Source organism: Acipenser ruthenus, chromosome 5 (assembly GCF_902713425.1).
Source record: "Acipenser ruthenus chromosome 5, fAciRut3.2 maternal haplotype, whole genome shotgun sequence".
Classification (NCBI taxonomy): Eukaryota; Metazoa; Chordata; class Actinopteri; order Acipenseriformes; family Acipenseridae; genus Acipenser; species Acipenser ruthenus.
The window spans coordinates 35447954-35459022 of NC_081193.1; the positions used below are offsets into that span (position 1 = coordinate 35447954).

Here is an 11069-nt window from a genome sequence, read left to right on the forward strand (position 1 = left end):
GACTCGACTACAAAAAACACCACCACAGATTTGTTAAAACATAATGCATTGCATATATTGAAATACAGGACCTTGATGAAAATACATATTTTTATAATTTATTTTTATAATTAAAGTTAAAAAATTCCAAAATAAATTGTGGAAGTCCACTGCAGCTTATTCACTTGTTTATTTAGAATGAATATCCATGCATTGCTCTTTGAGAAAGAGTCCAGTAAACACCAAATCCTGTTAATTCTTATACAGTGCTGAAGGAACTAAAATGTGTAAAGTTTAAAGAGCAGCGATAAAAACATTAAAAACTTGCCTTGCTCCAGATCTGAACTCTTTCATGATGGACTCTCGCTCTTTCTGAGGCATATCTCCATGCATTGAAGACACAGTGAAGTTGGCTTCTCTCATCTTCTCAGTAAGCCAGTCCACCTAGAATGGAGTAACAGCAGAAGTATGAGAATTTTGAGGTAATGTGTATACATAAAATCAAACATGGAGTTTAGCCTGCACCTGCAAGCTGAGAAATGCAAAACCTAAATGCAGATTTTGTCCAATGGCATACAAGTTCCTTGTTACAACAACCACGTCTATCAGATCACATGTGCATTGAAAAACTAGCAAGCTATATGCTTCTTTTGAAAATCCAACATGAGCCAACTTGAGTTTAGAAGATTTTAAAAATGGGTCATAAATTAGTATTATGCACTTGTTTATTACAAACAGATTCACTACACACATGCTTTTGGCAAGATATGGCAAATGGGGTGTATCAGATATTCTTTAACACTAGAACTGCCATACCGGTCAATATGACCATTTTAGGGTTTAAAATTGAAATAACTTTGCGTTGGTGAATCCCATGTGCATGTCCGTTCTTGACTTTTCCCCCAAATATATTAAGTAAATAACCAAACTGCATTTGAGCAGCAGATGCGCAAAAATGACAAAGTTATAAAAATGCATCCTTAGAACCGCCAGACCGGTCAAATTGACCGGGTATTGCAATACATGATTTTTTTTTTGTTTGTTTTACATAGTGTACAAGACACACCCCTCTCCCACCTCTAGGCCACATCACTATGTATTTCATTGTGGAATGTGGGATGGTGTGGCTGTATGCTAATCCTTTGCAACTCGTGTCTTTTTTGACATGCACAGCGTGTGGATCTGTGCAATGTCACAGAATCTTTTGAGAAAATTTAAGATTTTTCCTTTTATTTGAGAGCAACGAGTTATGCTCGGCTTCAGACAGATATTTGCCCTGACTGGATTTGTATTACAATAGCACCAAGATGGCCTCTTACCTGACAACTCACCTGGGGAGCTATCAATCTTTCGTTTGATACAAGGAATGTAACGGAGAAAATATCAGAAGGAGATATTTCATTTTGGAACTAGCCACAAAGCTTCGGCACAAACATTTCGATCACAATACTGCAAAGGAATTTAGTTATATTTTCTTTTTTACGTTACATCTGTGTGGATTGTTATTCAGGGTGTTTGTGAAGTACGTTTTGCTCAAAGCATTCGCGTTACACAGCCTATTATTATTATTATTATTATTATTATTATTATTAATTTATTTAGCCGACGCCTTTATCCAAAGCAACTTACAAGCGTATGAGAAGTGCAAGCTATAAATAAATACAACAAATAGAGCAATACAGTAAGAAGACATTACATACAGTACAATAGGAGCTGACATACCGGAAGTAGTGTTAGATTTTCTTTTTTATGTTAGTATTAGAAAAAATGATTTCGGTTTTATAGTTTTGTATGTACATATACCCGTTTTACACCTGTTTACACACTAGTTTCTTTTGAAATGTTTATTATAGTTTTTTTTTGTAGTAGTAGTTGTGCTTTATGCACTAATTTTGAAAATAAAGCCTTTTATCTTTAATTTTCCCATTTAAATACGGTGTTTCTGCTATGCAAATGTTAGATATGATATTCATGAATAAAACTTTTGAGTTGTATCTGACAGTTTGTCTTTCATTTTCATATCAAAGCTGTTTAAAAATGTACAGGTTAAAATAACCAGTGCGGTGGTTCTAGGTAGTAAGAAAATTCGGCAGTTCTAGTGTTAACCCCGTCAGTGCTAGGGGACATACGACCCAAAGAGCTATTTTTGGCAAACTTGAATTTATTTTAAGAACTAAAATCGAACGCTGCAGGCTGTGTCTATATAGTATATTGTACTGTACGTGGCTGTGTCTATATAGTATATTGTACTGTACGTGATCTTATGGCAGTGGCCTGCACTGCACTGCTGCAGGAGTGCGAATGACCAATCGCTTCCAAAATTTTAGAACAAGTGTGGAAGGGTTCAGTGTCTTTTGATATACGTGAATGATGCGCCAAATATTGTATGATAGATTTCAAAATTGGCCTTTTTTGTTCTGTCTGGAATTTAATTATTGTCTGTTGTTTTATTTATTCCTGAAACAAATAGTACATAAAGCTGACAATGCATTTTATTTTATTTTTTACCGTTTCTTCACAGTAAACAGTGGTTAGACACATTTTAATAAAGTACAGTAATAACATGGTTTACTTGTGCCTTTTCGTAGTTAAACAAGCAAATAAAAACTGAAATTAACTTTAAACACTTCAAACAAAACAAAACAAAAACGTGGAAATGGCATTGTAAAGTGAAAGGGGAAAAAACTCACCGTTTTGGTTCTCGTTTATTACATTGCAAATAACAGAAAGTCGCAACAAAATATATATGTACATTATATATATGTACATTATATATATATATATGTACATTATATATATATATATGTACATATATATATATATATATATATATATTATATATATATATATATATATATATATATATATATATATATATATATAAAAATTACACACACACAGTCTATATGAAAATCACTACACAACATTTTCAGGAAGTTGGGTACTGTTTAAGAATGACATGCTTGGCTTTTTTCTGTCCCATGACATTCTGGCTCGCTCTAAAGCAGCACAACACGTATTTGTCCCAGATGGCTTTCCATAGAGGTAACTGTGTGCGTGCGCATAATCTGGTTTGTTTACTTTTTGCTGTGTAAAACCTTTAAATAGAGGCTCAAGAGCTGCTGTGTTGATTCTGTGTTTATTTATATATATTAATCACACTGAGCTCTTTTTCATTTGCCATTTTCTGAAATTGTCACGCAACTCCTGGTGAGACGGTAAATAAGTGAAAGGTATTTTTGTCATTTGTAGCAAATACGAACATCTGATTTTTGTATCCAAATACATGTCAAAAAATATTTGTTCAAATATTCGTCCCAACACTATCTATCTATATATTAGAACCTCATTTATCCGTGGCTCCCTGACAAGTTTTCTCTCCGAAACACAGTACACTATTGCCAATGTAGACCGGACGAGAAAACCATGATATGTAAATTATTATGCCAAACAAAACTGCTGTACCACAAAAACACAAGTTCAATGCTTCATCATTTCAAATGAAAACATTTAGAATTACCGTGGATGGAGTTAGTGAATGAGGTAAAAACTAAACATCCATAATAAACAGAACTTTTATTTCCCCCCCAATATTAATTCAGAGAAAGCGCAAGTGTAAATTAAGTGTTTAGGCTTTAACTGACCAGTACAGTTTCACAAAATCATGTTTAACCCTCTATACCGCAGAATGCTCGTGAGTGCTTGTCCTGTAGATAACTGGAACGCCAGTTTTATTCATGTATTCTAGGTCACACATTTATCAGCGGATTTCACACATCCGTGGACCTATGTCCCTCCAAGCACGTAGATAAACGCAGTTCCACTGTGTGGTCGGTCGGTCGGTCGGTCTGTCTATCTATATAAAAGGCAGTCACGTGCTGTAGTTTTATTCCAAGCAAAATAATGTCATATAGTTTGAATTTGGTATTTATCTAGTTTTAGAAAAGAAAATATACTTTTTATATGCTCCAAAGTTCACACTATGAAAAACGCACAGATCATTTGAACTAGCAATGTTCTATATTTTTGTTTATTTTTTAATAGAAATGTTTAAGCAGCCTTGACAAACATAACTTAAAGATATATATCCAGTCAACATATTGGCAATGTGAGACATATACAATTTGTCTTACCATGTTAAGAAATAAGTTTTCCAGGGATTTAAAGCGACATAAAAATATAATTTCATTTTTTTTTTTCCACATTTAACCTACAGCATTCTAAATCAGTTGACCAGATATGCCCAAACATGTAACATTACTGAAAAGCTGATTGTGCTGAAAAAAAAAAAAACTATATAGATGTTCCTGTTTCCTTTAGAGAGTTGTGAGAAATGTGACTTAAATGATTCAGTCCCAAATTCAGGAAAAACCTCTAGCAGCAAATAGGTTAACATAACTAACTTTTGAAGCACTACATAAGTTAGTCCTTCTATAACTCCATTTACATTACCATGGCAATAAGAACACAGGAGGAGTCAGCCTACCTTTCTTTTGGTGTTGCAGAAGATGACAGCCTGTGTGATGGTCAGAGTGTCATACAGATCACACAGCGTGTCAAACTTCCATTCCTCTCGTTCTACAGCAACGAAAAACTGCTTGATGCCTTCCAGTGTCAACTCATCACTGGAATGACAAATTAAATACAAGGTTAAGCTGTGCATCTCATTTCAATTGAGCACAACTCATAAGCAAATTATTTAAGTTTTACATCTGGTTTACTATCCCCTACTGTAGACCCCCCTTACTTACCGTTTGACCAGGATTCGGATTGGATCAGTCATAAATTTGTTAGTCATCTCCAGGATTTCATGTGGTAATGTAGCACTGATCAGACAAACTTGAGTGGCAGGAGGCAGGTATCTGTACACGTCATAGATCTGCTCCTTAAAACCTGAATAGGCATAATACAGAGATTTACTACACACTACTTCACAGTCAACCACCAAAAGGGAAAAACTTTAACCAAACAGAAATGACAAATTTGAGAAGATATTGGCGTCTACATCAAGTGTGAAGAAAATATTTGACTACAAATTAAATTCCTGCAAAACATACCAACACTAAAGTGTTTCCAATATATCTACACAAGATACTAGTCTTTATTTCAATACCATTCGGAAATCTTATGTTAAAAAGTAGATTTTCTGGTTTATATTGCTACATTAGCAACTTCAGAAAAAACAAACAAACATGCAATACCTTTATTTAACATCTCATCAGCTTCATCAAGAACCAGCATTTTGATAGCACGGGTTCTCAAGCTTCTCCTGCGAATCATGTCTGTGATCAGAAAGACACATTAAAAATCCATCATTGAATAGTCATACTGCACATTGTACTTCAAGAATAATTTAGCATTAGCATCATTCTGGATATTATGATATATGAATTTTAAAATGCAAGTATATTTTCAGTAGGGCTGTAACGAAGGGCACATTTTGACCTTTGAAGGTGTGGAACACATTACTAAAGGAAGGTCTGAACCTTCGATGGTACTAATGTGCATCATTTACTAGTACTGGGACAAATCAGAATACTCAAAGGAATATTTTATGTATTCTGATACAAAATTTAGATGTTCGCTACAAATGACAAAAATACCTTGCACTTATTTACTACGTCACCAGAAACTGCGTGACAGTTTCAAAAATGGCAAATGAAAGAGCTCTGTGACATTAATATACATAAAAAAACAAAACACATAGGATCAACACAGCAGTCCTTGAGCCTCTATTTAAAAGTTTGACAGCAAAAAGTAAACAAACCAAATTGTACGCACATGCATAGTGATCTCTATGGCTGTGCTGCTTTTGAGCGAGTCAGATTTTCAAGCACGTCATTCTGAAACGTTGTTTGGTGATTTTTATATATTATATATTTTTTGTTGTGACTTTCTGAATGTAATAAATGAGAACCAAAACAATGAGTTTTTTTCCCCCCTTCACTTTACAACACCATTTCCACATTTGTTTTATCTGAAGTGTTTAAAGTTAAATTTCAGTTTTGTTTGCTTGTTCAACTACAAAAAAGCACAAGTAAACCTCATGTTATTACTTTATGAAGACATGTCTATGGCCAATGTTTACTGTGGAGAAAAAGCAATGGCAAGGAATTTAAAAAAAAAAGGTATAAACTAAATAAAATGCAGTGTCAACTTTATGTACTATTTATTTTGTGAATGAACAAAACAACGTTTAACAAACTGTTATTTGGCATCCTTTGTTTTGTAGTTAATTCACTTGGGTAAAGTAAGGCCTACACAACGTATTCTTTACTCCTGGGATATTTTTCTACTTTAACGTTTTACATATTTTAATGTCTTGCTGTAAAATAAAGCCACGCCCCCCTGCCATTGCTGCTATGCTGTCTCTGCCTGAGTTCTGAGCAATATAATGGCTTTTATTACTTTTTGAAAATGAACAAATATTTAGATTATGAGCGAATATCCAAACATGAAAATCCCACGTTCGTCCCAGCACTTTAATCTACTGGCAACGTTACCATAGCTACTTGTTTATATTTGATTGAAAATCCTATTATGTTACAGGTAATCCATATAAATGCTTTAAAAAAAAAAGTTCATAGTTTCTATGTATAATGATTTTGTAGTGGATTTTAATAAAATAACTTTTGTTTAAGTAATATGCATTATACAAATAAAAAAGCATACGAGTGATTTATAGTATTCACACATTGTCAAACGGTTTCTGTTAACAGAGGAGAAAAAATAAATAAACTTAAAGTGCATGAATGCCGCCTGACGAACCTCTGAAGCTTTAGAACTACCTTCGAATTCCTGGCTAGTGAACAAGCCTTTGATTTCTTTAACTTTGTATTTCCACTCATAGCAGGGGATTATGTTAAATATACTTGTTACAAAATGTCTCACCAAAAACACGTCCTGGGGTGCCTGCAACAACGTGCTGCCCATAATCAAGTTTCCTGATGTCTTCTCCAACATTTGTCCCCCCAATACACGCATGACACTGAACGTTCATGTAGTCGCCAAGAGCCAAGAGCACCTGGCAAAGATTTGAAAACAAGTACAATTACAACCCTGAAGACTGATCAGCAACTAAGACAAACCAAAAAAACATACTTTTAATCTAATAGAAATATTGAGCAATACCATACCTTTTGTATTTGTCCTGCCAGCTCTCTGGTTGGTGCCAGGATCAATGCCTGGGTTTCACGGACCTAGATGGTTGAAGATAAATCAAATATTGTATTATTACTATTTTTTCTTCTGATAACTTATTTGTAATGAATAATTGGGAACAGTGTTCAAATGAATAGAAAATATAATTACAGCATCCACCACTTACACCGTACTGGGTTATTTCGTGCAGACGTTTATATTGGACAAATAGCGTTTGCTGTTTGCCATTCCCATTGATTTCAATATCAAAGGCACTGTTTATAACATGTTAAGCATGTCGTATATTTCAGGCAAACTCAGCTGTTTGGATCTCGTTATGTGCCATTCACATAGATTTAAATAACAAACACACTGCTTATTACTGTAGTAATCACTCCTACTAATCCTCCAATCAGCTGTTTTCACCTTGTTACCTTGCCATTCACATAGATTTCAATACAAAAGGAAGCACTTTACTGTAGTAAAGCTAGACAGATCAGTCAGCTGTTTGCACCTCGTTACTGAGCGATTACCCCTGTACTGTACCATGGCTATTTAATCCCTGTACACAGTGTCAGGTTTACTGACTGCAACAGCAAATATGGCTGGAAAGAGAAAAGCGATGAGCATCAGCACAAAAATTCAGTGTTTAAATAAAATGTCTCTGTTAGATGCTGTGTGCTTGTTAAAGCATGCTTGGAACTCTGTCAGTCAGCAAACAATGCAACGTTGCTTCAAAAAAGCTGGGGTTTCTGTAGTTGAGGGGGAGAGTGCTGACGAAAATACAACCGAAACTGAAACTGACAACACCAGAGGGGATGTTAGAGGAAGAATTCTCAGCGGCGTCACCTTAGCGACCAGGACGCTCTGCCTGAAACAGACACCGATGACGTAAGCGTGCGTGCTGTGCTTGTAACACTGTGCCGTGCTACGGAGCAGCATCCGAATATAGCAGCATCCGAGTTGAACTGAGATTCTTTTTTAAAAAAACGCTTAAAAAAAAAGTTTGCCGTCCATATTTGCAAAAAATGATCATCCAGATGCTTATCACAGTTCTTCGCTGGAAACAAATTTACAGTAATGTAGCCTACCTGTACTGTACATTTCTGCACTTGCATTGCTTTTTATTACATTCATAGGTTTTAATACATCTTTTTTACTAATGTGATGCATATCTTAATAAAGACTTAACCGTACACACGCTTGTTTGTTTTGATTACTGTACTGGTGATTGGGGGGACATTTTGAATGTCAGTTTATTGTGTGGGAGTTTATACCGTCCAACGCTTACTGCAGGTGAATCACGGTAAAACAAACGCACCCGTTCTATGCGGTGGTGACTGTACATTATAAATAAAACAGGCTTTTCTTTGTTTTTCACTAGCAGAATGATATTTGAATGTGTGATTCATATTTAATGCAATGCATGTAAAGCAGTAGTTAACTGCAAATAATCATATTACCTGAATGTCCAAGCACTGCAGCACTGAGACGCAGAAAGTTGCTGTTTTACCAGTACCGGACTGAGACCTGTAATGAAAGAAAATACAAGTTAAATATAGTTTAGGCCCAAAAACTAGAAACAATCTATAGCATGTAAGATGTAAATTGTACATGTCTTACTGTGCAATCACATCTCTGCCTTTAATGATCTGTTTAATTGCTCTCTGTTGGATAGCTGATGGCTTCTCAAAACCTGGGATAAAAAAATAAATGGGAAATACATGTATAAATAAAACACATCATTCAGGGAAGTCCAGATGGATCTCTATGAGAAGTTGTTTCAGTGACCTGGGTCTAAGGGCAAAGACCCATCTTTCCAGGCCTAATTGCTCACACACCCATTAACTATTCATCCAATTCAACCAGAAGAGATGCAGTCGATCACACACACCCTTTGAGAATGGTTAGACGTGGTGTGGGGAAACATCTAGTGTTAATGGCTTTGTATCGATCCTGGAAGACTCAAACTACCAATGCAGTTTAAACTGGCCATCAAAACACTGGCAGTGGCATCAATCTCATTGACTATTGTTTGGTTTTACAGAAGAAAAAAAAACTGCTTTTTTTTACCACCAAAATCATGTGATCCAGTCTATTCTTGAGTTAGTATTAGAACCTTTTCACTTAATCGCCAATGTGATTTAAATATACATACACATTTGATAAATGCATAATACCAGTTAATCAGTAATGATCAATTTAGTGTCACTGACTTTTGAAGCAATATTTTCCATGATAAAATGTTACAGGCGTTATATGCCCCGAGTTTTTAAAGTTATGTTTTTCAAACAAGTGGGTGGAACTTACAAGCAAGTATTAATATTACTGCAAATGTGGTTCATGTTAGTTGCTCATTAAATCAGCCAAAACACCGGTGACCTGGATGGTAAGTTTCAGACTGATAAAACTATTTCACATTGTGGTGCAATGAAATTCGTTTAAGAACACTGCAATTTAACTAACGTGCACGTTTGTGATATCTAGTCCTGGTAAGAAATAGCTTATAAAAATCGGGTACAAAGTGACCTAAATGGATATAACACAAACGCAGATACCTTAATTTAAATCGCCAGAGGTTTCTAATGACTTTGATATTTAGTTTAACGTTCAAACCACGCTCTCGCACATCCTCAAAACAGAGGCCCAACCGCCGACCAGGATCCCCAGACTCACCGTAAGCGTAGATCCCACGGAGTAGGTCCTCCCGCAGGCCCATTGTGTCAAAAGTGGGGGTCACATCGACCTCCTCGCTGGTCTCGAATTCCATTTTGGTCATGTCTTCGTCCTTCAGGAGACGCTTCCTAATGGGAACTGGAGCCACTGCCATAGTTATTGTTTTCAATGATTCTCCAGATAAACTAACCAGAAATATGCGTTGGGAATGTACTCGACGTTGATCACAGCAGCCGAAAAGAGAGAAGTGTGTTCAGTGACGCTATAAACAAGAGCCGAATAGATGCCGTGAAGCTGGGGGAGTATCCAATTCCGGTGTCGGATACCAGCGTACAAAACTTCCCAGAAGGGCTTCCGGTTTCGTCACGTTGTTCCTTTAATGAAATGTCGGCTAATATTTATTGAGAGACGTGCAAAACACGTAGCCACTATTTATTTATGTATGTTTGTATTATTATTTTTTTTAAATAATGGCGAATAAGATGCCTGTTGAAAGTGCTTACACTTTTTTAATTGTCCATATTGTATTGTGTGTGTTCAACAGGACATAATTAATTACAGAACAACTTGTATATTAATGGGTTTTATTCACGCAGCGACCATCCATGCTGGATTTGAAAACGACGCTTGGTGTGCTGTTTTACTGTCATGGCCGCCGCAGCTGTTGCGTGCAGTAAGTCGTTGATTTGTGTACCTCCAATAAAGCAGGAATAAATGGATAACTGAGCGAATAATGATGCATGAATTACTAAAAGCACACAACAGAAAGGGTACAGCAACTGGGTCGAGGGTTACATTCATGAAATTGAAGGTGAATTCAATTAGCAAGCGTCTTATAGCGACCCTCACCCCGCAGTAGTGGAACGACCTTCCTACGGATGTCAGGAATATCCAGTCCCTGACCACCTTCTGGCACCTCAAGACACATCTATTCAGACAACACCTGTAAAACATAACTCTCCCTCTGGACAATATAGCACTGCCTTTAATGCACTTATCTGCTCCCTATTTTACTGTATTTAATCCTGCACTTAATCCAATATGTACTACTTTGTATTTCACTTGCACTCGTATCTAACCCTGATGTAACTATCAACACTTATCTGCTCTCGAATTGCCCCGATATCAAATTGTACTGTGTTTTGTATTTTCTCTTATTTGGACTGAAGTCACTGCATTTTGTATCTTGCTCTTAATTGTACTGTAATTCTTGATATATATTTTTGTATACAACTGTAAGTCGCCCTGGGTAAGGGCGTCTGCTAAGAAATAAA

General features: G+C 36.0%; 1 protein-coding gene across 1 annotated transcript in view; it reads right to left on the reverse strand.

Annotated features, from left to right (window-relative positions):
* Positions 1–10164, reverse strand: part of LOC117402592 (eukaryotic initiation factor 4A-III) — a 12020-nt gene extending 1856 nt beyond the window's left edge. Inside the window, exons 1-10 of the mRNA XM_034003910.2 lie at positions 9796–10164; positions 8743–8815; positions 8583–8649; positions 7116–7178; positions 6871–7003; positions 5181–5261; positions 4731–4872; positions 4466–4604; positions 308–423; positions 1–7 (exon numbers count right to left, since the gene is read on the reverse strand). The exon at positions 1–7 is cut by the window's left edge and continues 101 nt beyond it. Coding sequence (XP_033859801.1) covers positions 1–7; positions 308–423; positions 4466–4604; positions 4731–4872; positions 5181–5261; positions 6871–7003; positions 7116–7178; positions 8583–8649; positions 8743–8815; positions 9796–9949 — 975 coding nt within the window. The 5' untranslated portion in view covers positions 9950–10164. The remainder of the gene's footprint in view (positions 8–307; positions 424–4465; positions 4605–4730; positions 4873–5180; positions 5262–6870; positions 7004–7115; positions 7179–8582; positions 8650–8742; positions 8816–9795) is intronic.
* Between the last annotated feature and the right edge of the window lie 905 nt (positions 10165–11069).